At 35.4% G+C, this 27,042-nt stretch overlaps 1 protein-coding gene across 1 annotated transcript; it reads left to right on the forward strand.

Moving 5' to 3' along the window:
* Window positions 1-5,926: 5,926 nt before the first annotated feature.
* Window positions 5,927-26,831, forward strand: TMX3 (thioredoxin related transmembrane protein 3). Its single transcript, XM_035896931.1, has 14 exons — window positions 5,927-6,012; window positions 6,166-6,243; window positions 9,192-9,237; window positions 10,786-10,866; window positions 12,347-12,446; window positions 12,696-12,773; window positions 14,960-15,026; window positions 16,710-16,808; window positions 18,762-18,819; window positions 19,688-19,741; window positions 20,060-20,116; window positions 22,712-22,841; window positions 25,094-25,162; window positions 26,297-26,831. Exons 2-14 carry the CDS (start codon window positions 6,237-6,239, stop codon window positions 26,561-26,563), a joined length of 1,113 nt encoding a protein of 370 aa, XP_035752824.1. The 5' UTR covers window positions 5,927-6,012; window positions 6,166-6,236; the 3' UTR covers window positions 26,564-26,831.
* The last annotated feature ends 211 nt before the right edge of the window (window positions 26,832-27,042 follow it).

Here is a 27,042-nt window from a genome sequence, read left to right on the forward strand (position 1 = left end):
TGGCAGTGAGCCTGCCAGCTGGCGTGGGTGAGCACCCCTAGTTTGCTTTGGAGATCACTCACGGTACGCTTTTCCTTACCTCGCAGTGGTTGCACATCTGGTAGCATCAGGTGCGGGTTTTGTGGAGGATCTAGATGAGTCGTAAGTACTGGCATGTCTTGCCTTATATATTAAATATTATTTGTCTTTTAGCGGGCCGGGGGGGGAGGGGGGGCGGCGTGTACACGGACTGCAAAAAAAAATGCAGAGTGTAGTTTTCAAGAAAGCTCCGCTGGAAAAGTTTGTCTTTTTCTTAGTGGGAATGGCGGAAAGATTGTGGCCTGTATTAAGTAGCTGCAATTAATGAAGCTAAGGAACACTTCAATTTTTCATTTTTTTTTTAAAGCTGTCGTGAGTGCTGTTGCGAAAAATGTTCTCAGGCTTCCTTGATCTTTCTTTCTTTTTGGTAGAGGAAGTATATTGGTGGGTTGATGCCAGCCCCAAATAAAAGCTGATTGCGTTTAACCAAATTCTTCATTAGAGTTTGCTGTGTAGCTGCCACAAGGAGTTGGGAGAATGAGTGTAAGTGCATTCATGCATGGCCAGAAATGGAAGAGAGAAGGAGGCCTGTAGAACTACTTCATGCCTGCTTGAAGTGCCAGTCATATTTCAGTGTAAAAATGTGCTTTTACAACAGATTTAGCCCTGAGACTGTGGAGGTGTTGAAATGGGTAGTCCTGCCCTTGACTTGGTTGTGTAGTGTACTGACTTGCTTTAGCAGTTTGATGGGAACTTGCTGTTCCCAATAAAAACTTTCCAAAACTTCCAAAACTTTCCAAAAATGTTTTTTGGGTTTTTTTGGGTTTTTTTTTGTCACATCAGCAGGTTGATCTAAAGTACTACAAAGCAGCATGATTATTAGAATTGAAATAGAAGATGCGGAAAATACTAGCTAGCAGGGGAGGAGAAGGTGGCATTAGGTGGCTGCTTTATGATAAATTTAAGCCACTCAAAGGTGATGTTTTCACGCGAGTTCAAACCATAATAAATCACATCATAGAACTAAATTGTCAGAATACCATTCATTTTTTTACCATATTGCTTGTTCAGCTAGAGCAGATAATCGTAGGATCAAATGAGGTGCATTGGAATTATGGGGGAGGGAATGGGAATGTATGGAAGGAGTACTGTATGGAAGGAGTACTGAAGAGAGATACATCAGCACCTCTGATCAGTGTTTAAGGTGTTGTGAAAAAGCAGTTGAAGCACATGAATTGCTTGGACTTGATTTCCAAAAGGTTTTTTCAAAACATGGCCTCATTTTCAAGAACTGAAGATAAAGAGGGTAGGTGAATAAAATAGCATGTATCTGCACTCCCTCATCATGTTTCCACAGGTGTAAATTTAAATGTAATTGCTGTTTTGGAGTGAAAAAGCATAATTCTGTAGTCACACAAATTTTTTTAAATAGCTGATAAAAGACAATCCTATTTTAGAACACTTGGATTTTTCAACTGCAAAACTATAGAGAGGCCTGTATTTGCAATTGGAAATAAGAATAAAATGGTGACTTGTTCAGGACAGGCTTGGGTTTTTTTTTTTTTCTCCTTTGTGTTTTGTTTTTTTTTTCTTTTTATCTAATTGGCAAATGGTGAAAAAGGTTAGGAAAACAATTTTAAAAAAAGATTGGGAGCGGTAACTGGTGAAAGTTTCAAGTTTTCTATGTTATAGATACCTAAACATTATGGAGTTTTTGCTGTTGCTGAAAACCTTGGGTTTTATTTGAATTTTGATAGTTGCAAGCAATGGCTACTAGCACAAGGTGCAGATCCCTTTTCCCAAGCTTACAGGGTTTAGGAAAACAAGTAGAATGGAAGAACTAACAGATGTGCAAGTTACCCATCATCACCCAAATGGGCTGTGGAAAGGGTGCAAAATAAGAGCTATGGTTCCTATCAGCTTATGCTGATTGAACTGATGGCAGCTTCAGGTCAGTACTCCTCTTGCGGTACCTGCTGACTTGTTCCAGTGTGGTAACAAAGCAGATAAGTAACCTGACTAAAAAATGAAAAATTTTTCTGTCTGTGAGGATGCATTGGAGGCTCACCCAGAATCAGAAGCATCAGAAACGGTGCAAGGGGGGGTAAGAAGGGAGACAGGGAGGAACAGAAACAGCAGCTGGATTGGTTTAAGGCCCTTGGAATTGTGGCTTTGGTCTTCAGTTTTGCTTCATGCTGGTTTCTTTTAACTGTTAATGATTAAGTGGGGTGCATGGATTAATTGGAGGTTGAGACAACATTTGATCACGTACTTCCGAATGTTGGGAAGTTGTATGTATTTGAGACAAATAGTTTTTATTCACGGATATGCAATGCCTATGCCATCTTTCCACGACTATGATTGTGCCTGTGTCAGCTGACAGAGAGAGGATTGCAAAGGAGAGTTAAAAAGAGACACTGAAATTATATGCTCGGAAATGTATTTGCAGGGCCTAGAAACAGCACCTTCAGAAGATGCTTAAAAACCCATTTGTACAGATATTTCTGTTTTTCTTCAACAGTATGTTGAGCTTTCTTAATATTTTCTGGTAATTTAATTGGTGACATTACCAAAACTAGGATGAGTTTAGATAGTTGGCTTTTGTCACACTGCAGATTTTAGTTTCTGTGGAAGTTGATTAAATAAGTGCTTGTAAATGAGTGGTACAACTTGACATTTGTTATTGTAAAAACAACAGTATTTTTTAGAATATCTTACACCAAAGTTATTAAATTCCATTGGAATGTTCTGCCTCCAGATGTTTCCTTTCTTTTCCTTTTTTCCTTGCTGTCTACTGGTTTTATAAGATTTCAGTCTACCTTTCTCAGAGCTTTAGTGCTCTTTGCAGTCTCCCATAACAGTCATACTGTGACGGGGGGTGAACATTTCATTGTAAATTCTTCTTTTACAAACCAAAGGTGATACACTACATTGAAGCATGGCCCAGGGTCTGATGATTCAGTAGCTGCTTTCTGCCTCTTGCATCATAACCAATTATTTGACATTGTAATTAGAAGTTAGCTGGAGCTTCATTAGAGTTTTCAAGAGATGCTAGACTCTTAACTAGTTTGTTCATTAGCTCTGCAGCACTTAGGGTGGTGAAGTAAATTTTTAGCAAGGTGGTTGAGTAAGCAATTTTGTGACTTAAAAATGCTGCTTTCCTGTAGCAGTTTTATGTTAGTTGCTGCAAATACCTTTTCTGCTGTTACAAGCATTGCAACATTGATATGCCATCAATAAAACAAAAGAAGGCTTGAATTTACCAGTGAAATGCTGCATTTCTAAGTTTCAGACACTCAGCACTCTAATTAGATGATATTAATGATTTCCTAATTATTTCTTTCTTAAATAAAATATAATAAATGTTCTCTGAGTCTGTTTACTGCCTATGAGCCATTTATAGGCAGGCTGCATATTGGGAATTAATGAGTTTGGCTATAACTTCTATTAATTTGATCTTAACTTAGAGTGTAGATCACATACTGTGTAATCACATATATAGTCATCTCCTTTCACAATAAAAGTGTTACAGTAAGAACGTTGAACATTACTTCTGGTTCTAGTCACTTTTACAACACCCATCTTTTACAAAAATGAACCTTACATTAAAATTCTGGCTTATTTAACTCTCAGTGTAGAAATAGTTAAATAATGCAATAATTTCTATAATTTTACAGTGATGACAGTTCAGTGAAATGTGTGAGCAACATTTCAGGAGATACCAAGGAACTTTGATGTATCATGCTCAATTTTCAGTTTAGATGTTTTAGCATTTAGTGACAGATGTACAGTTGTTTAAGCTAGTCAGTTAATTAAGATGTCATTTGTCCAGCATTAAGAGTATTCAGTAGTACCTGTGTATCTCTGGGTTTTTTTATCGATTACTTGGACATTATTATTCCAGTAAGTTGGTTTCTTGTGTGCACCTTTGATAAAAACATATACTGACACACCTATAGTAGAATGTTGAAAGAGGTTGAACTAAAATTGCCTTGCATGTTAACATTAAAGATAATTTAGTTAGTCTACATTCAGTAAAGCTAAGATTAACAGTGTAAAACAATGCTTTAAGAGTCTTTATTAGTTGATATATAAAAATGCAACTTTTCTAAACAGTCAACAACAATATTTAATGAACTAGAACAGCTGCAAAATACTTCTTCCCCTTAGATTACATATCGTAATCAAATATCTTTTGTGTGTTTTGATGTGTTTTCTGATTTCTTACTGTTTTTCTGGGTTTTGTTTGGTTTTTTTGTTTGTTGTGGTGTTTGGTTTTTTTGTTGTGTTTTTTTTTTTTTGTCTTGGCAAATAATTGTAGAAACCTAACTGGTAGTATTGTGTGTGTAGTATCTTGTGCAGAGGCAATCTTAATACTGAAAAATAACTATTTGCTCCTCCCCACCACCCCCAAAGAAAGAAACAAAATAGAATTCTTGTATCTATAATTTTATACCAATTTAATTGTAGACTTTGCCTGTTTGACACACACGCTTCACATATATTTTCAGATATATCATATATTGATTTCATTTTTTTCCCCTCCTAGGTTTAAAGAAAACCGTAAAGATGATATTTGGCTTGTAGATGTGAGTATATGAGAAAAATGGGAAGACCTGCTAGTGGAAATTAAAACATATAATGTACAGTGCTACTACTCTGTAGTAAGGCTGCTTCGTCATTTGCAAAATTGTTTGTACATGGTGCAGAAAAATTGCATGACAGGAATTCTTCAGACAGGATGGATAAGCAATCTGTCTGTATTGTTCAGGATGAACCAGGAATTAGACTGAGTACTGGATGCAGACAGGCTTCTTCCAAAATTTTACAGTCCTTAAAAGAGGAAAGCAGATTACCTAACACTTAAAATCAGGAGGTGATAACCTCTGTTCAGAATTTTTACAGTTCCATTCTCTAGTTATACCAGCTAATTTGTGTTCTAGACATTTAGTACTACATCAAATGTATTTTACTTTTCTAACGTATTTGGAAAGATTCAGTGCTCCTTATTTCAGAGGCAAGGAATTATTAAGAAGATTAAGCTTCTTTGAGAATGAGATAAAATTCTTTTTAGCTCATGCAAATAGGAACTGTAATTCCCAAATTGTATAACTCAGATTTGTAATTTTTTGAGTGGGGAAAACTGTATATGCTGATTCAGAATTGATCAATAAGGTATAGGAAAACAGAATCCAATTTTGTCAAGTTGTGACCTGATCTTGTTATATCAAAACATTAATATCTTCCCTGTTAATTTCACTGAGGTGTTGCAGCAAGACATAGGCAGAAAGGTGAAATGAAGTCTCTCAGCTCTGCTTGGCCCTGAGAAAACAGGATCGATTTTACAGTGTGCTTATGTGAAAGTAGTCACTGTAGAACTGAAATCCAGAGGGCGGCTTAGGGAAGTATACATATGTATATATTGCCCTTCCTTTCAAAGGGAGTTAATGTTATTTGCCAAAAGTGCAATGATATTCCCCTATTGGCAAATAAATTCATATTCCTGGATAGATTGATTACATGATCTTTTAACTTTCAAAAAAAAGAGGAAAATATTCCAAAAGAGAGGGTTTTTTTAAAAAAAGTTACCACGCAGTCTATTTTTAAATAAGAAATCATATAATAGTATAGTGATAGAATGTATTCTTTTTGACCTTGTGCTTTCATATTAAAAGTAGCACCAAATCATAAAAGCTCTGTTTGTCACTCCAGTTTTGTAGTTGCAGTTTGATTAAGACTTAAAGAACACCATGACTGGAAAATAAGCCTTGCTGATGTATTTGAGGGTTAAAAATAGGATCAGCTTCTCTTAATTATTTCTGTTAATTAACTTGTCTTTTTTTCTAAAATCAAATGTGTGGTGTTCTCAGTTTTACGCACCTTGGTGTGGACACTGCAAGAAACTGGAGCCTGTGTGGAATGAAGTGGGTATAGAAATGAAAAGCATGGGCTCTCCAGTAAAAGTTGGGAAGATGGATGCAACTTCCTTTTCTAGTAAGTATGGTTTGGTTAGGGGTAATTTTATGACAGCCTCTGTTTTGAAACTACTCTTAATTTTTTCATTAAGTCATTCTTCTATTCTGTGTCATAGCAAATGTATGCAAACAGTCACTGGAGAACAATTTCCTGATCTTTTTCTTTCTAAAGGTGACAACATGCTGTAGTATGCGGTTTTTATCACACTTGTTTCTGCTTGTGTAGGAAATTCTTCCTGACAGATGGAAGGTAAAAGCTTTTCAAAGATCCGCTTTTGACATGCTTCTTACAGTACTGTTATAAAAGCATCTTTATATGGTGTGTCTCCTGACAGAATCCAATTTTAGCTTCCTTGTATTACTGTTGGACAAGTGCTTGTGTTCTTGCTGTTACACTTTTCAGGTTATCAGTTCTTAAGATGTTACACCAAAAGCCTACTGAAATCACTGAAGTCATTACACCAGTGATGAGCCAATTTCTCCCCGTGTTTTTCTGTAAATGTCTTCTTGAAGAACCAATTTCAGATATTTTAACACTGTCTTTTTTGATCATGCCTTTCATATATACTGACCTTTTCAGAGAAAATCCAGAACTTCAGGTATTCAGAGAAGTGGTTTGTGTAGGCACGAGAGGATTGTTGCATGCTTAACAGTATTTTCTCAGTTTTAGCATGCTTGTTGATTGTCATTTCACTCAAATCTATGTTGAACCAGGATGATATTTAAGAGGGAAGCCCAAGTGAGATCTTTACATAATAAAACTCTGTTAATACATGTAGTGTTTTTACTTAATACCCATTAAACCTGAATATTCCAGATTGCTAAATTTGCATTAGAAATTATGCAGAATACTTATTTTCAGTGATACTACAGTTTTTCTGTGCTTACATATAGCAGAGTTTGGTCTTTTGAGATCAAGATGATCATCTCAAGCACCAATTTACTGCATATAGCTTTTTCTGTAAAACCACATAAATTTGACCTCATGTTTCATCTTAAAGGTAGTTATTTGCTAAAGAAAAATAAGTCTGGAGAATTAAAGGTTTTAAGATCGTGCAACCAGGTAACTTCAAAATTGGGAATAGATTTGGTGGATCTATGACATTCCAGTCATTTATATAAAATTCTAAATCATATAAATTGCATAAACTCTTACCCTGAAGTATTTGCCATCTGTCATCCTGATACTAAATTTTTGTATTTGATACCTAGAATTCTCACTTTGTTCTAAAATTCAGTTTTGCATATTTAAAAATTACAAAAAACTGCAAGGGTTCTTTTATGCCCTGGAAATGTTTTTCTTCTCAGATCTGTTACCAGTTTTATGAAGAATAGACTCCGATAAATCTTTTGAAATAGTTTTGTGCTTTTATTTTGAAAGTGGAAATTTTACAACATCTGGACATGAAAAGCCCAGCCAACTCTGCTTAATGTCTTCCCAATCTAAAGATTCTCTGAAAACAAAGTTATTCAATTTTGAGGATATCAGACGGAAATGTAGCTGGGCACATGTGTAACTAGGAAGGAACATGAATGGTTGGCTCTGCATAGTTTGTGCTCCTAATAAGAACGTGGAGTAGAGTGAAAAATCTGAACTTTGGGTAGCTTGCCATCAGAGAGTTGAGATCACAGCTGAACATACAAAGCACCCAATAAGTGTTGCCTTTGGTAGCTGTGTGGAATGAGGATATAGCAGTTACATCAACAGAACAGTCACCCAGTGTGGTATCAGTTGAATTTTCCTGGGGGTTAGCCTCAGAAGTCCACTGAATGTGATCGAAGTAAAAATATGTCACACCTGGGCAAACGCTAGCATAATTGCTGGTGTTTGCCTACACTGCATTTGTCATATCAACAAGTGGAGGTGATGATGTAAATACGTAATTCAATTCCATGATGTTGAGAGGATTTTAGTAATCTCCATGGCTGGAATATTTAAAAAACATATAAAAAATGTCTGGTTTGTAGTTCTCCTGACTCTGCTCAAGAGCTGTACAAAGAGAAGTTTATTGCCTGTCGACAGCTCTTGTGGTTGAATGTTCTAATACAGCTTTTAATGCATTCAAGTTTTATGTGGTACAGCTATGAGAGAAAAGGATCAGAATTTAATTGATCCTAGCACGCATATTTCTTGGATCAGTCTCCGCTGCCCAAGATGCTGGCAGGTGAACTGTTAGTGTTATTTATTGTTCTGTGCAACGGTTTTGATCCAGGCAAAATACCTTAGGGTCATAATTTCTAAACTGCTACTCAGAGCCCTGCATATAAGTCCTCCCACATCTGCTGCTCTCACGTGTGTTCGTAGCTTCAGAATATTTATGTTAAAAGTATTGAATCTCAGTGCATTTTGAGTGCAGGGGTTGTTTTTCAGTAGGAATTGCACAAGCATTGTCAGAATTTGTTTCACATTTAGCCTTTTTTGAAGACTGCTTAGTTTAGCTTTTGGAAAACACTGAATTGTCTGGAAAGTGTAGTTTAAGGTGGCATTTGCTATGTTCACAACTGGAAGGGCGGTTGCAAATTGTACTCCTCTAATTGATGGGAGCAAGGTTCAAGGTTTTAAACAAACGTGAGGAAGGGGAAAAAGTTCTGCAAATGTCTTACTTTTTGCCACTTTAGTAAGTAGCAGCTAAGTAACTCATTGCTTGGAAAGCGCCTGTTTTTGGTGAAGTTGATGACTGTATAGACATTTACTTCTGCAGAATGTTTTAAAAACTGAGTTTTTTGTAACTACTACAGTATAATACTGCGCTTTTGTTGTTACCCATTACTGTAGCACAGGAGCAGTTAATTGTCTTTTATATTTCTTTTAAGCATTAGTATTTACAGCTCTGCATCTATGATGCTTAATTCTTGCCTGTGATATTTTCAGCCAGTTGTATGTGCATGTTAAATGTGTAGTACCTTTTGGTGAAAACTGAAGTGTATCTGTTTAGAGGAGTCTCATGCCATTTGACTTGTGATGTATGAATTGAGAGCCTATGCTGGGACCCTGCGGTATCTCTGAAAGAGGTCCAAAATTTAATGGTGTAGCTTCATAATAGCAGTTTCGTGAAAGCGAGTAAAATAATTCATACTGAACTAAGTGGTAGGTTTTTCATTTATTTATGTGGCTTGAATAGTAAACTGTGTTTTAAAGATTAAGGTAGGAGAGCATGAAAGTCTTGGTTCACTTTGGCAATAACACATTTCTTTCAGGTATTGCATCTGAATTTGGAGTGCGAGGCTATCCGACAATTAAGCTGTAAGTTGATGCTTCTCATTGAATTTCTAACAGTTACCTGTACTACCACTGATTTCATGACAGTAAAAAAAAATAGTCCTCTCAGCTTAAAAGTCCCAAACAAACCACAAAAAAGCCCCAAAACCAAACAAAAATACTCCTCCATCTCATTTTGACATTATCTTTGATTTCTACTGGACTGTTTTGCTTTGAAATTCAGTAATACCAAGGATCTGATTTAGAAACAGAATTCTTAAAGGCAGGTTAGCAAATTTGGAGTTCATTTAACTGCTGTTTTCTATGCAACTTTGTAAAAGTGTGTGTATATAAATATATATTTCAAATATATATATATTCAATTATTATTATCAAAAGGAATGTAATGCAGCAATTAATTTGACACCTTTAGAGTGATTCGGGATGTAAGTGCATACCTGAGTATTCCTGTTAACTTTTTGTGGGTTGCTGATTGTGTTTTCTTATATTTAATTACCTCACTCTCCAGTGTACTTAAATCTTATGTAAATGACAGTAATGGGTGAAGTCTGAAAGCAGTTGTTTGACAAGGAAGTATATGTAGATTTTTTTTCTTCATGTAATTAAAAAAAAAAAAAAATGAAAGACAAAACTTACAGGAAAATACCAGTACATAATGATATTATATGTACTTACTTATAACACACGTAGTGTATAGTCCAGTACAAGGTCATGTTAAATACAGACTTAATAATTTTGAGTACTTTTTACTATGAACATACTGGGTTTGTTGGCAGGTTATTGTTTAAGCAAATACTGTTCATAATGTGTAATAAAATCTTGTAAAACCTTGTCAAGCTAGTTTTCTCAAAAGGGCAGCAGAGATGTTTAGCTTATTAATCTTGAAGAATGAAAAACTTCATTGGCATATAGAGGCATAGCAAATTTGGGTTATGTTTACTTTTTTCCTATGAGTTTCCTAAACCTATATGGATTCAAAGAAAGCCTGTTAGAATTAGTAAAACTTACTTGAATATTCTTACAATGTAAGTGTTCTACATCCCCTGTCAGCAGAGTACAGTACACTGACCAATGCTTCATGGAAGCTTAATTTAATAGATAAATTCAGAAGGTTTTGCAGGACATTTAATACTTTTAAATTATAAAAAAAAATTAAAGAAGTTTATATGTTTGCCTTATACCCCTTAGGGATTACTCCTTTTAAAAATGCTGAATGTTTGGGGTTTGGTTTGGGTGGGTTTTTTGTGTGGTGATAAGCAAATGTTCCAAATGATCTGTGTTTACAAAATAAATGACTGCTGTGCACTAGAAAAAAAAAAATCTTCAAAATGTTAATTATTTTTAGAAGCCAGTAAATCAGATAGTGTGTAAATAAGGTTTTATTCCGTGATTGTGTTGTATTGCATTATTGAGTTTTATATTTTGCTGACCACTTCTTTTATCTGACTATTTGAAGAATTACCTTGCTTATTGCTTGCTAAAAGGTGACTGTAATAAACATGTGAAGATTTCTACATTTCAGATATAGTTTTGTTGATTTCAATTCTGTTCTTTTTTTGTCTTTCCTATTAGCTTGAAAGGAGACTTGGCATACAACTATAGAGGACCTAGAACCAAAGATGATATAATTGAATTTGCTAATAGAGTGGCAGGGTAAGTACACGTTTCTGTGAGACTGGTTCTGATGACTTAAAACTTCTCTAGGATTTTGAGGTGGGCCAAAAATGAAATCTAGTTAAAAAAGAACAAGACATTGACATGACAATAAAAACTATATGTACTGTATATGTGGTTGCATGTGAGACTGGTGGTGAGTGGCATGGAGGAGGTGAGTAGAGACTGGCTAGTCACAATCCCTTCTTTACAGTGCAAGCACTAAGGGCTTTTCCAAAGTAATGGAAACTATGAACAAATGAAACTCACGGAAGCCAGAAACAAGAATTCTGACCTGAATGTTGGTTGATAGATAGACATCACTACTAAGGCAGAATGCGTTTAATACTCAAAAGTTATCTTAGAAATACCAGTTTAATATATACTTATGCATCTGAAAAGTTGCAGCAATTGGCAACATATGGAGATTGCTATTACAGAATTGTTCATAACAATTTCTGTTGGCTTTTTCTTCCTTCGCTACAGGGGCCTGTGGCCTCAAAATGTTATAGGCAGTAATCTTCGGTGGGGGGAAGAATCACATGTCTTTCCTTCATTCTTAAATATAATTAAGAAGCATTCGTGTAGGTACATGATACTAATTATTGTTCAGAATTCTGTAGTTTAGGAATACCAGTGATGTCTAATAATTTACCAGAGTTTTGTAATATTATTTATTTCTAAGACCACATTTTCTAACTGCTGTGCTTACATTCTGAATTTTATCTCTCAAATGATTGAGAACTTACTGTGGCTGGGAAGATCTTATTGTGGCCTTTCACTATATAAAAAGGGCTTATAAGAAAGATGGAGAGAGACTTTTTATGAGGACCTGTACTGACAGAATAAGGGGCAATGGTTTTAAACTGAAAGAGGGTAGATTCAGATTGGGCATAAGGAAGACATTTTTTGCTATAAGGGTGGTAAGACACTGGAACAGGTTGCACAGAGAAGCTGTGGATGCCCCATCCCTGGAAGTGATCAAGGCCAGGTTGGACAGGTCTTTCAGCAACCTGATCTGGTGAAAGATGTCCCTGCCCACAGCAGGGGGGTTGGACTAGGCAGTCTTTAAGGTCCTTTCCAACCCAACCCAATCTGTGATTCTGTGACCAGTAAATGGCATGCATGTTTACACCATAGTGGTGTTTTGTACTAAGATATTAATTTCTAATTTAAGTGTTCTATTTGAGGATGTAACAAGTTTATTTTGGGGGGATTTGTAGTTTTTTTTCCTTTTGCTTGAAACCAAAATAATAAATTGAAAAATTAAATGAACTTGTATTGGGGAATTTTTTTTTTTATTTTTTTTTTAAAAAAAAAGCACAAAAAACTGTACGGAATTTATTTTTTTTTTTTTTTTTAAAAAAAAAGCACAAAAAACTGTATGTCATGTTCCTGGGGATTTTTATTTGTTTGGGTTTTGTAACTTGCAGAAACTGAGATTTGTTTCTTTGTCTTTTTTTTTTTTCCCTCCTCCCAGACCTCTTATCAGGCCACTTCCTAGCCAGCAAATGTTTGAGCATGTGCAAAAGAGACATCACGTACTTTTTGTGTATGTTGGTGGTGAATCTCCTTTAAAGGTTTGAAGCTTGATTAAATGAAGTTACTACTTTTGATTATTCACAGATGTAGTTTTAAAACATCTTCTGGAAGACTGAAGTGCATGCTTGTAATAAATTCTCATCTTTATGTTTATTGAAGTGTTTTTACAATCTTGTGTCATAACAATAATTTCTAATTACTCTTTGAAGATAAGTTGTGTCACAAAACTTTCATTTGAGGCATACTAAAACTTCAGAAATTAAAAAACATCGTTTGTATTTTTGCAGGAAAAATACATTGAAGTTGCTTCAGAACTAATTGTTTATACGTACTTTTTTTCTGCCTCAGAAGATGTGCTGCCTGAGGTAAGCTGTTTCAGTTCCTGCTATTTCCACAGAAATGGTATAGTTCTCTTGATATATGTAATTTTGCTGTTTGATGGCACAGAGATGGCTTTTTAGAATATATTTGGCTTTGATAAACTAATTACACTGAAACATTTTTCAGTCTATATGGGGAAAGAATACAAACCAAGTTTCAGTCTGTCATTGATTTTTATTGGCCATATTATTTGTTCAGTCTTATTAATAAAATTAAGCAGAAGGTATGCAGAACTCTCTGTGGACCATACAACCTACTCAAGAAGGTAGATACTTTGATTTTTAGCCAATGCAAAGCTCTTGTTGCTCCTGACAGCCCTTTCACCAACCACTCTTATGACTAGTTTAGGGGTCTGTGGCATGGAGTACCACTGGTACCTTAATAATCAGAGAAGTGAAAAGGTAAGTTATTTTTGCCTTGTGCAGTACAGCTGATCAAAAGATTAGTCTGCCCAGGGATCAATTGATCCAATCTAGTGGCTGCAGAATTCTCATGTGGCCCTTTGGAGGATTCTGTAACAAGGAAATTATTTACGGTTAGTCACAACAGTGGAAAAAATTGCTGCTACTGTTGTTAGTCTAACTGTTGTTGCTTATGTGTTGAAGCAAAATCCAGAGGCTTTTTTATATATTGTTATCTCCAAGTAGGATCTAAGTCTGCTCTGTGCCTCATAACACATGACTTTGAAATTAGTTTGGGATTAGCAGGGTGAGAACTAGCATAATTTATTGTTCTTAAGCACCTGCATTTTCCAACATCATAAGCAGAACTGGCCTCATTATAAATAACGTATTGTTAGATTTCCAAAAGCCTTATATCAAAAGCTACCTCAATTTTAATATTGCTATTTGCACTTCAGCTCCAGCTGAGCAAGGAAAGTACTGTAGTGTAAAGGGCTGAAACTCTTTGAGATTCTGTGATCACAGTGATGTAAGCAGTGAGCTGTTTTTCCCACCAAATGTAATTTCCCACAAATATTATTTAAACTGAAATAGCAATGGTATGCAGTATTCTGTGGAGATAAGCAAAAATACTATGAAATCAATGGTTGCTAGTTGTAATGAGGCTTTGCATGGCATTATTCACTGTTAGGCTTTGTTTTGTCACCGTAGGTAATCTCCTTCCAAGCTTCAGGCATCTTTTGCAAGCCATAAGCTGTGCATAGACTGATTTGCTGTTTAAAGATGCTAAAGTATGTTTTGGGCAAATAAGAGAATAAAGCGTCATCTAGAATTACCTTCTTCTTGCTCATTCATCTGAGCTGTTACATTATAAACCTACTGCTTTTACATTTATTTCCAAGTAAGATAATGCAGAATGATTACAGAAGGCATGTCATTTGGAAAAGCGCTCGTGATACTGTTCTTGTGTTTCCCAAACATATCAGTAAATTAGACAATTCAGCCAACGTCATCATCAAAGCTAAGCTCATGATACAGTCCCTTCTTAACCACAAATGCTGTTAGAATTTTATCTTGGAACCGTAGCAAGCAGTAAGGAGTAGATGCAGTATTTCTTCTGAGGCAGTTTACTGAAAGCATGAGCTGAATAAGATTACTTTGAGTTCCAAGGGAAAGGTTTCTACGCCTTCTGTTTTTTTTGTGGTATGTTGCTGGCCATCCTAAATACCATGTTTAGGATGGTAATGCAGGGATTCATTGTTCTGTTGCATAGATTAGGGCTATTTGTAGCCCTGCCTGCTGAAGCTGTGTCTTTATATTCCCATCAGCCTGAACCACAGTAAATAGCCCAAATTTAGTGGGACATGTTATCAGTGTTACTGTTGCAATATTGACTGTCCGTTTAGTAAAAGTAATGGTATGACAGGTATGCTGACAACAGCAGAAATTGGGAACAGAGAGCATGATTGATAAAACCCTCAAGTTATGATCTCCTATCTAAAGTTCATGTCCAACCAATAAAATACTCTTCAGGCTACTGCAGATACTAGTAAAAAACCTGCTTCATTTACACTTTGTGAGACCTACCTCTCAAAAATAACTTTATGTCATGTTACATTTTAATATGTGGAAGTGGGTAAATTTATTTTAGTAAATGTGGAAAGAAAAATTTAAATGTACTTTGAGATTTTTCCCCATTTTAAGATTTCGTTTGTTTGTTTAAAAATCTTTAAATATTCCATGGATTAATTGAAAACCACCTCTTTCAGTATGTGACATTGCCTGAATTGCCTGCTGTTGTGGTCTTCAAAGATGGAACTTACTTTGTTTATGATGGTAAGTAAAAGTAGACATGACCTTAAGACAAGATATATGAAGTATATATGGAGAAACTGTATACCCGTAGGTATGGATATCTATATATGAAGTGCTATATTACACTCAGACTATACAGTGAAGCCCATGCTTTATAGTCTGTTAGATGCACGTACACACATGTACTTACATTGCGTACCATGGCTTGGCTTATAGGTACACCACTTACAAAAAATCTACTCTTGGTTTAGCTTGTTTTAAATGCAGGTTTTTACTTTAAGTTGAAAACACATCACTCAGAAGATTACTCTGCTGTTTTAATTTCTGAGGATCGGTAGTACCACAGCAAAAATACTCCAGATGGGCCATCAAGGATATTCTTTGTAATTTTATAGAATGGCTGTCCTTGGCTTCCTCTTCAGTCTGTTGCCTTACCAGTCATCCTCCAGAGAAAAATTCACTCTACAGCCTCCTTGATTTGCATTTGGTTTTGGTGGTTTTTTTGTTTGTTTGTTTTTTAAACGGGCTTGGAGAAGGAAAGCTTGTCAAAAAGAAACAATTCTGAATTGCTTTTTGCTCTGTGGCCCGCTTGTTTTTTCCACAGCTTTCAGAACAAACACAAAACTCATAGTAATCCAGGCTTCTAATTTGCTTTGTAAAAATTTTACTTTTTACAATGTACTAGAAACATTATTGTAAATCAAACAAGTTATGAAGATGCAGTATAAGAGACTGGATAAAGTTATATGTGCAACTGTTATGACTGGGCAGGAATTTGAAGAGCTCACTATAAGAAAAAGGTTTAGCAAAATCCATGTCAATGCTCTGGCCTTGTCTGGTGTTTTGTTTTTTTTCTTCCCCATAGCAGGGGAATGGGATGCAAGATCTATAGCAAGCTTTATGCTTGGAATTGTTTGCTACAATCTTAGGACAATTAATTGTTAACCTGAAGTTAATTGATTATACAGTAGGATTTAACACAAATTTATTTATTTTTAATGTGCATTTTTTGTGTGTGTGTGCATATATGCATGATATATGTTTATATGCATTTTTCTTGGGATTAAAATCTAATTATAATGGTGTTGGTGGTATGTGTTAAATTTGTTTCTGTACAGGTTAAAACATATAGTGCCTGAAACTGTAGCCTTCACTATAACTGATTCTGAATCATATGTAAATATTTGTTCATTTACATTCACAATGCTGTTAATGCATCTACTTTTTCTTGATTTCTTTCTCTTTCATTTAAGCACTCTCATGAATACTGCTTTCTGTATTTTTGTATCTCTTTACTTTGTTTGAAACTTGACCCCCCAATTTAAAAACAGGGATGGAAACTGTTCCTTTCTGCATTGGGCCACAGTTCTCTTCTAGAATAGTATTGTTTACCCTTGATTTGGGAAAAAATAATCTGCAAATCAGCTTTTCATGTTTTGCTATAGTACACTTACTTTTTGTTCAATGACTGAAAATAGCTTTGTAAGTTTTAAAACTGAAGAGAAATGTCCAGAAATATGAATCCTTGTCTAACAACAGTAAAAGGAAAAAATGGAAAAAAACAAGGATTTGCCTCTACAGTACTGAAATAAATAAATCTGCCTACCTTACCAAAAAGAAAAAAAATTATTTTTTAATGTATTCTTTTTTTTTCCCCTTCTCTTCTCTTTTTTTTTTTTTTTTTTTTTTTTTTTTTTTCTTTAGAGTATGAAGATGGTGATTTGTCATCCTGGATAAATAGAGAAAGATTTCAAGGTTATCTTAATGTAGATGGCTTTACGCTGTATGAACTTGGAGATACAGGTGAGATGCTGCTACCACTAAACTCTTTGGCATCTCTTGTACTTAACACTAAGAAAAATTTGACTAGAGGCTTCATCCAAAGCCTACACTAGTCCTTTCCTCACAACATAAAAATTAGTGTGTCTAAACCTGTAGCATTCACAAAAAATTAGTAGGACTTTTAATTTAAGAGCAGCTTAGGTTTTGCATAAATTGCATATTAACTCTTGAAATACCTACAGGGAATTTTATGACTGAATTTAGAAGTATCAAATATGGATGGGTTTAGATATGTCTTACATCTAATGGATTCAGATATCTTTGAAGTAGATATGGTAAGGAAGGGAGGAGAGCATGTAGCAAAGTGGACCTGTCCTGGAGTGCTTTAGCTCTTCTCTAGTGAAATTTTTTGCAAGCCGAATGAAAATTTTGAAGCCAAGTGTCTTCTGGAATCGGCAAATGACTTGTACTGTTCTTAAGGTATACGTACTCTGAAGTAGCAGAAGTAGTGCTGTAAGCGTTGATTTTTCCAGGCCAGGATACCTTATAATTACATTGCATTCCAAAAGAAAGAAGTTTATATTCAATGCAACATTCAGTTCTTTCAGGTTTTAGAGGTTATGAAACATCTAGGTTCTTATATGTTTGTGAAACCGATGTGGTTACACCTATATTTGAAAAGATTATTTACATGTTATTTAAGTGCTGTTACAAATTGTTTAAATGTAGCAATTTTTTCCTGTTACATTTTTTTCTAACGATTCTTCAAATTACCAAAAAAAAAAAAACCAAACAAACTACTGTACTAATACAGTGGAGAAGCCATCATTTATTTTTAAGAGCTTTATGTATAAATACACAGTACCTGGAATATATCTACTCTTCTATCTTCTAGATCTTCTCCGATCTAAAAAGTATTTGTCTCCTACTGTATTCACTAGGTAGTGTCTTAGGGCATGAAAACAAATGGGGGAAGGTGAGAATTGAGGTATAGAAGAAGCCGTACAGGTGGAAGCTATTGCTATTTCACAAGAAAGCCTGGGAATGAATCACTGTTCTTGCCCTCAATACTCTGCAGTATTACTTGAACAAGAGTGAGTTTCTTTTTCTGAGGGGAATGCTTCCTGTGGCATGGTGATAGGTAGGCGCTGAGCAATTGATTGGCTTGGCGGGGAGGGTTTTGAGTGAATCATGGTGTCCAGAGAGACTTAACAGACAGTTTTTGAGCTCTCTGGAGGCTTCAGTTAATCCAGCTGATGACTACACTGTTAACAGACCGGCTTTCCTAACAGGATGTGCTTGATCTGGGGAACCTTTAGCCAGCTTTCTAAACATATTTTGATCTGGTTCACCTTAGAGTCTTTGGGTTTTTTTCTTTTAATCAGAAAAACTTCAGAAAGTGAATCCTGAAAAGATCAGTATATTCTGGTGTTTGGTCTTTAAGCTCCTCTGACAGCGGTCTGTAAACTAAGTTGTTTTTCTGATGTAATGAATTCTGGGCTCTGCCACTAAACTTTCCGTGGTTTTTCCATAAAGATAATAATACACATGTTCAATACTGTGAAAAATAGTAATTACTGAATCCATACAATAGTGATTCAATCACTTAGAATCAGCTTGTAATTGCCATTATGTAATAAATGTTTCCATAGCCTCATATTTAAGTATATGCAAATATGCAGCTTGAGTAGGGAATTAATTTTTATCTGTGTTTTTTCCCCTTTTAATGTCTTTGTATAGATAGGCTTTTCCTACAGTGCTAGTGGTGTGGCATTAAGCTACATATTTATTTTCAGTAGCTTTAAGAAAACCAGTTTGGTCAGCTAGAAGAGGCTATTTGGCATCAAGGTTGGTTTATACTTAAAACTAATTCCTGACCCTGGAGAGTATCTGATCTTCTGAATTGGAGTATTTTCCATCTGAGAATGCATGTTTCTTTTAAAATGGTTTCAAGTATTTTATTCCTTATTTTAGGAAAACTTGTGGCTATTGCAGTCATTGATGATAAAAACTCTTCAGTGGAACATACCAGGTACAGAATTGGGTATTGGTGACCCTATGGGAGAAATGTGCTGGTATGACATAGAGAACTTTGAAAATTTCTTAAATATTAAGAAATACTAGGTTGAATGAGTGGTTTTAACTTGTGGATGTTCTCAAATTTATTACTTCAGCCTACTGAATTTACTTAATTTATGGTCTGTTGAAGCACATGTGAGTTCAATGAGATGATGGGAGTTCCTATATCACTCTTCTGCCATTTGTTGATGAGATCACAGGAGCAAACAGTGATCACATAGCTTTTTAAAGCTGTTATCTCACCTTTTAACATAGATGAGAGTACTTGAATTCAGATGACTTTGAGATGAACTGAGTAAGTTTAAACAAATAACTATTTCAGCTCAGCTCAACTGCATTAAAAATTAATTTAGTGATGCTTATATATTAGTAGTCTGTGGAACTTACTTTAAGAAGGGACATGTTCAGTTGGGTTGGTGTTTGCTGAAGAGACTAAGAGGAACAAGACCCTCCCCTGCCCCTTTCTGATTTCATACATAAGTAGCCTAAGAAAATATTGTTCAAGTACTGTGTGTGCTATTTTCCCAGACCTCTTTGGATTTTCTTCAGAGTCACAGTGTTGCATCTTCAGAAGACAATAGATGGAGTGAAGCAGCCTGACTGTGTGTGTTTTTCTTGTGTTGAGACTATGTGGTAGATAGCCTTTCAGCCCTTAGAAACCAAGCAAGATGAACAAGGTGGTTTTTGTTAATGGAATAGGGAATCCTTATTGCTGATGAGGTACTATTTGCTGCTTACTGGGGAGCTCTCAATGTTTATTGTTTGTATTTTGACAGAGTATATCCTGGATCATCAATGTCACTTTTTTGTTTCCCCTCCAGGCTAAAATCTATTATTCAGGAAGTTGCTAGAGATTATCGTGATCACTTTCACAGGTAGGCACACGTGGTACTATGTTATATTAAATGAACTTCTGCAGTAACCTTTCTAAGATAGCAGTAATCTTTTTCTACATGAAATATGTTATAGTGCCTGCTTTTATATTCATATATTGATATTTAATAAAACTATTCCATTAACTGAATGTGTTTGGGGATGCTAGCTGTCTTGTAGATTGTCAGATTTTGAATTATATTGCTGAATGTGTGCTCTCATCTTCAGTTATAGGAAAAATACTTAAGGAAGAACTCTTGCTGAAACCCACTATTCTGTTTTCTTCTTCACCGTTCTGTTTTTCACTGCTTTGCTTACAGGGATTTCCAGTTTGGCCATATGGATGGAAATGATTACATTAATAGTTTACTAATGGAGTAAGTAAATTCTTATTTGAGTATGCTTTCTTCTCTTGCATTTGTTGCTAAGTCTATTTAATTGAAAACAATCTTACGAAGAATTCACGCATTTCATGGGTTAAGAAAAAAATCGCTGTCCTCAGAAATCAGCATGTAACATAGTATTAGTTGTTTGTTAAATTAAGCTACATAATTTAATGTTAGAAGTTTGGCTTACTGATAATGCTGATTGACAAAGCTTATCGTTTAGGTCTGCTTTGTTAAATTAATTATTCTATTCAACTGTGGGGTTTTTTCCTTCATTAAATTTACAGGGCACTAGACAAATTAGAAGTTATGTCAATTTGTAACAAGAAATGTAAATAATGGTTATGCATTATTTATGGTTTTTATTTCTGGAGAGTCACATTTAATTCTTGATGCATTTTTAAGACCTGCATGGAAATACACTTTTGCAGAGAAGCATCATAAAATGCATGGAAGATGCTGTCTGCACTTGATATGTACATGGTGCATTTTGAAATATATAAGCATTTTAACAAGATGCTTGACATTTGCCCTTATTACGATCCTTGTCTAAAAATGCATAATTGAGAGAGTTAAGTTGTTTGGCTTTTACAGTTGACTACTTGTTCTCCTGTGGCCTTTTGAGTGAAAGAAGGGAAAAACAGGGGTCAATATGCCAGCTCTGTAAGTTTTCCAAACCCCTTTCTTGGGGATCAGAGTATGAACAAAGCATGTGTTTGTGCCCCTAAAGGTTCTAGGAGCTTCATGGGGACTCAGGAGGCACAAGGTCTGTATTTCTGTGGAATGTCTGTAGATTAACAGCTGAAGACAATTAATTTAAAAACAGCTCTCAATTGAAGTTAAGTCATGTGATTGATCTAGTGCTTTATAGTTGCCAAAAGTGAGACTTTTCTCACTTCATTAATTGCTTCTCCTGTGCAGGCTCTTATGTCTGACTGTCTGCTGAACTGTTTCAGCCTGTTTAGCTGGCAGGAAAGTGTATGCTTTATTGGCTAGGAGAGTAGGGGGTTTAGTTTACTGATCCAACAAAACCCTTAAATGTCTTCCCGTGTATTCTGCTGAGTAACAGAACTGATGTCAAAGAAGCAGGGAAGGGAGATGGTGTCCCTGGGAGGAAGAAAATGAAGGGGAAGAAGACAGAATTGCCACTTACAGCAGAAGTGATCTAGTGGCAAGATCTGTTCAGCTGGATTGTTTACCTTAATCTGCAAAATGCCTGATTTTATGATTTGTAGTACATGGGAAGCTGCTGTTAAAGTACTTACAGGCTTTTAATTATTTTCTAAACAGAGTGTATACATACCCAGAATAAGTGGAAAGCAGCAAAACATATTCAGTGTTAGTTAGTAGCTGCTCCTCGTGTGGCTACTTGAATGATTAAACTGTATTGCAAGTACTTCAGTTTTCCACTAGATGGCAGCAAGTGGAAATAGAAAAAGCCTCTGAGTGGTTAAAACTGTAGCAGAATACTTTTTTACTGTGCTAGATGCACAAAGGAACAAATTCTCTTTCTTCACAGAGGACAAAATATTGTATGATTCATGGGGTAGAAGTAGATGTCCCCGATAGAAATACACTTATGAACTTGGCTGTAACTCCATTAGTAGACATAATTTGTCTGTCTCTTCAGCTGTGGATGAACATGCTTTTGTTTGATTGAAGATAGTATAGTTAAAACTATGCAAAAAAGAGGAAAACAGAATACTATCTATTTTACCCAAAGCAAAGATGCATCTTAGCTTACACAACTGGAATGTCAATTGTAGAAAATTGGCAAAGAGTACAGGAGATCTTTTGCCTTATTTAATGTATTTTAAATCTTTCTTTTTGAACAGTATACTTGCATAGTATTACATTTTTCTAAACCTGATCTAATTTTGAATTTAGGGCCACTTTGAACAGTAGATTATACTGATTTATCTCCAGAGATAATGTCTAACCTCTTTTTCCTCTCTTTCTCTTTTTTTTTTTTTTTTTTTTTCCCCCTGTCTTTCTTTCTGATTCTGTGATACTAAACAACGCTTATGCATGTGAAGGTCAACTGCTGAGTAATAATTGTTTAAAAATTCTATAGTTCATCTGCCATATCTAAAAGGGATGTAGAAAAACTGGTTGGTGTGGCTTATTCTTTTGACTTGCCAGGTAGAGGTTGATTGGTACAGCTGTTTAGTTGGACTGTGGCTGTATGCGATTTAATTTTTGGATTATACTTTTGCCTTTGTGCACTAAAACACTTAATGTGTTGTGCTAATAGTACATTTCGTGTACAAGGCTATGATCTGTGATCTCTTACTAATTGGCAAGTCATGAGGTACCTAATTTGCAGTGACTATGGGTATGTAAAATGCAATAAGCTTCAACAGCATCACTGACACAGATGCAAAGAAAAAAATATTAATGAGAAATATGCTCGTACCATTCAGGTGATTCTCTTCCCCTTTCCCTCTGGACTTTAAGGAACTGCTAGTAAGGAACACACGCAAAATGAAGATTAATGGATACCCTTTTAAATGGTGTAGGAATTATTTGAATTGCAGTGTTTTACACAGTAATTATTTAATTGTATAATCTGTTTTATGTTTCCAGTGACTTGACAATCCCTACTATTGTTGTATTGAATACCTCCAATCAGCAGTATTTTCTGCCAGATAGGCATATTGAGAACACAGAAGATATGGTTCAATTTATTAACAATATCTTGGATGGTACAGCTGAAGTAAGTCTTTGTTGTGACTTGGAATACGTTGGTTGGTGTTTATTTCCTTAGATGCTGAAGTAGGAAAAAAATTTGGTTACTGACTTATGCCATGTGCTTTATCTTCCTGTCTGTCTTCCTGTCTTGCGTGCTGTCAGTGAATACATGTTTGTGAATTCTTGAAGTGTGCCATTGCTCACTGTTCTGACTGCAGAACCTCTTGTGGAAAGCAAGGGGGTTTTTTTGTTTATGGCATAATGTTAGCTGACTCGTCTTGATGTTCCTTTTACTGGTATCACTGGTAAATGAAGAGCTTTTTATTCATCTCCTGGTTTGCTTTAAATGCATTTGTTTAAGATTTCCTTCATAGTGCATAATTCAACTCTACCCTTTCTTTTGGGTACTAAATTAATAAATCCAATAGCTTGATGAATTATAGGTTTAGATTCGAAAACAAGTGGTATGCTTGCTTTGCATATTACAAACAGACACAAGCTTATCCCTCTCTGCTCTAAAATGAAAAATGAGCTATATTTTATTAAAACAAAATTAATAAATCCATCTGGAATTGATGGCTTGGACAGTTTTTTAATGTTGGCAAAACAAACTCAGGTTTCCTTATTCCCTCAGTGTACTATAAGTTGAATGGAAGGCTGTGTTGTGTGGATGAGGAAAGAGATCATGGATCAGAGCTTTCATTTTTTCTTACAGGGCAGGAAGGCTTTGCCATGAAGGGGGGAATGCTAACAAAGCATTTGGCTGTGTCCTGGGAGAAGTCTATGTTATTTTAAGCCCCAATTCACTGTATATTGAATGCTTACTGTGTTAGCTAAACCCCACGTTATGCCAGCAGTTTTAGGTCATCGAGTGTTAATGACAAGTGATGCTGTAGATCGCTTAAGGGGTACTTTGGTTTTATTTAATTTGACAACTTGATGTAGCAGCATAATGTAGGTGGATTTGCTTGCTGTTCACCACTTTACTGACCATGCTTCCAGCTGCAAGGTGAGAGATACTCCTGTAACTTATTGGGTGGTTCTTTGTTCTTCAGTTCTTACTTTTTTAATGCTTTGTTAATTGCTTTGAAGTAAGTTATCAGCATCTGTTTGACTCTATTTAAATATATCTTTCTGGTTGAAACAATAAATGAAATTGGTTTCTGTCTGTTTTTTATCTTTGAGAAAATTCGTTTGTGATACCTTGTGGGTTTTGTCATAGTGTCACTTAGGTCCTTCTACCTTCTGTTTGCAGTATTTTGGCTAGAATGATTGAAGGTCTGTCTAAATTCACATCTCTCTATGTATGTGAAAGTGCTAATACAAGACAGGCAATACAGGATGTGACTTCATTTAAGCTAATTGGTGTCCATAGACACAAAATGTCACTACTTTGGCTATGTTCAGGCCCAAGAAATTGTACAGCTGTTGAGGAATGACTATCTTCAAAGAATGCTGGTAAACAAGTAATAGGATGCAGATTTTCTGAACGACAGTGAAATTTCTGACAAATATAACATTTCCACCCTCCCTTCCATAGGAAGTGTTGGATTATTCACCTTAACTTTCTTGTTATTTTCTGTAAGGCCCTATAGGTAGCCTTCTGTGAGTCTGTTTCATCTTTGTGGACTTTTTTGTAATTTGAGAGGATTTGGTCAGGGTCAGGTGCTGATCTTGTGACTTCCAAAATGTAGGTTTTCTTCCAACTTCTTTCTCTAGCGACTCAAGACAGGTGGAAACTGGTCCTGTTCAACAAATAAATTGCCTTTGGATTCATGTAGTTATTTTGAAGACTGCTAAATTAGGTGGCAATGTAGGTATAATCTGTCATTGCTTGACACAAATTTTCTTTATTACACCTTCATATCTTCTTGTTACTTAGTTCTCAGATTTTTGTAACTGCTTCTGTCATATTCTTTGAACAGATACCCATCAGCTGCAGGAAAGTTCAGAAAAATCTCTACAATTCTGTAATTGTTACATCAGGACAGTTGATAGTTTCTGTTAGAGTTCCTCTATGGTAAGAGTAGAGTGCCAGTCCACTGTTAAATTTTACACTGATTGTTTAAAACAATTGTGAGAGAATTTTTCATCTAACTATTGAAATGTTTATCCATGCTTGAGAAGTTGGAGTGTTTGGGCATCATGATATGCAAGAATAATTGCTTTTCATTTCCTTCTAAAGGGACTTAAGATTGCAAGGTCTGAAGAATGAACTTTTGGAATCATAACTGAAAAGTGTCAGCAGTTTTGACTTGGTTCCATTTGAAATTTCAGGCACAGGGTGGTGATGGACTTCTGCAACGAATCAAGAGAATAATCTATGATGCCAAGTCTACTGTAGTCGTAAGTTTTTTATTTTTCATTAAATTAGATGGGGCCCTTGTCAATCAAGATGCAGATATTTTCAGAGGGTTTAGAAATATCTTTATATAAGTTTGTTGATTTACTGTGTATATATTATAGGTGTGTATATATACATCAGGTTTAAGCCAAATGAACTTCTTGACTAAAGCTTTTAATAATATTTCCCATTGTGCTAAATATTCAGCATACATTAGCTTCTTTTTTTTTTTTCACCTTTTCCTGTATTAGTCCAACATGTATTTTAAGGGATAGAACAGGGAGAATTCCTTTTCCTTGACCCTTTTGACACCCTTTCACTGAAAATGATAGTACTTTCACGTTCTGAGTTTCAGTCTAATTAGTTAGAGCATAAGGGGATTAAATACTACAGTTGGTGTAGTTTTAAAGCAAACATTTTTATCATCTTTCTTATAGGTTAATTCTGCCTAACAGAATTTTATTGGGAAGATGTACACAAATCCATTTTTTCACTTGTCCTACACAAGCAAAAAAACCTGTGCTGTGAATTTAAAACTCACATGTTTCTGTATGAGTGGCTTCCAAACTTCTGTGAACGCGCAACATTTAGCCATCAGCTTCTGAAACCAAAAGTCCTTTCTCCTGTGGCGTTAAACTACTCTCCAATAGGAAGCTGTCTAATAACAGAATGTTTCTGCAGTTCCCTTACTATTCAAGCTAATTTTTGAGAATGAGACACAAATAAGAGATGAAACTGCTTGCTTCAGAGTGTTATTTTAACACTGTTAAAACAATTGTTTCTCAAGCTTCAAACAATGAGTAGATTATACAGCTGGCATGTTAACATTAACTATCCCAATGCAACATTTTAATATTTGAATTTCTAAGCCTTTTTTTATGAACTTACAGTAAGAACTGTTAAAATGAGGATGACGACTTCTTTCTGGAGGGGAAAAAAACCCATACCAAACCAAAACAAAAAAAAAAAACCAAACCAAAACCAAGCCAAAAAAAAAACCGAGAAAAAAGACCCCAAAACCTGACTCTGTCATTTTGGATGTTTCTAAATAAATACACAGAGTAATAAGAGAAGTAATGTGGTAATTCTTTATATTCACTGAAAGTGTTTTTTACTTCAAATTTGTCTTTCAACAGTCTGTGTTCAAGAGTTCACCACTGCTGGGATGCTTTCTCTTTGGATTGCCCCTGGGCGTCATCAGCATTATGTGTTACGGAATCTGCACAGCTGATACAGATGGAGGGGTAGATGAACATGAGGCAGCTAAAAAAGAAAACAGTGATCGGGAGCTCACGGATGAAGGCAGTGAAGAAGAACAAGAGGAAGAAAAGAATGGAAAATATACAGAACTTTCAGATGGAGAGCTTAAACAGAAGGACATAATGGAAAAGAAGAAAGACTAACTTGTAGCAAAAGAATTCTCTAGAATTTCCAGATAGACTTATTTATTGAAGGTAGTCATTTATTGATGATCTTCATGAAAGAGGACCTTTTTGTCTGCATTACGGTAATTTTGACTTGCATGTATTCAAATTTTCTCAGAAATTGACAGAAAAAAAATTATGGGTGTTCTCTTAATTGTCTCTAATAGATCAACAGAGAGCAATTTCAACTGAAGAAATTTGCAGGTACAATTCTACATTGTTTTTTTGAAGAGTTTTGAATTATTCATTTCCAGAATAGTGAGATAAAGATAATGTTCCTTGACTTTAGCGTATGTGATGAATATTACTAATGTAGCCCAGCTAAATGCTCATTCATATAAAATTAAGGGTGAAAACTAAGAAAAATTAAGAGATTTGTAAAGTCTTTCAGAGCCTGATAGTTAAAGAGTGAGTTTTCCAAGAAGTCATGTGTTCTACCTGTTGCACATTATTTTGGG

This window comes from Egretta garzetta, unplaced genomic scaffold, assembly GCF_000687185.1.
Source record: "Egretta garzetta isolate BGI_Z169 unplaced genomic scaffold, ASM68718v1 scaffold126, whole genome shotgun sequence".
Lineage (NCBI taxonomy): Eukaryota > Metazoa > Chordata > Aves > Pelecaniformes > Ardeidae > Egretta > Egretta garzetta.

What these genes read in the sequence shown, in the direction of transcription:
- TMX3 (XM_035896931.1), top strand. An exon ending in GTGGTGAATCTCCTTTAAAG is followed by an intron (nt 12,447 to 12,695) that starts GTTTGAAGCTTG and finishes GTATTTTTGCAG; the next exon opens with GAAAAATACATTGAAGTTGC. An exon ending in CAGAAGATGTGCTGCCTGAG is followed by an intron (nt 12,774 to 14,959) that starts GTAAGCTGTTTC and finishes CACCTCTTTCAG; the next exon opens with TATGTGACATTGCCTGAATT.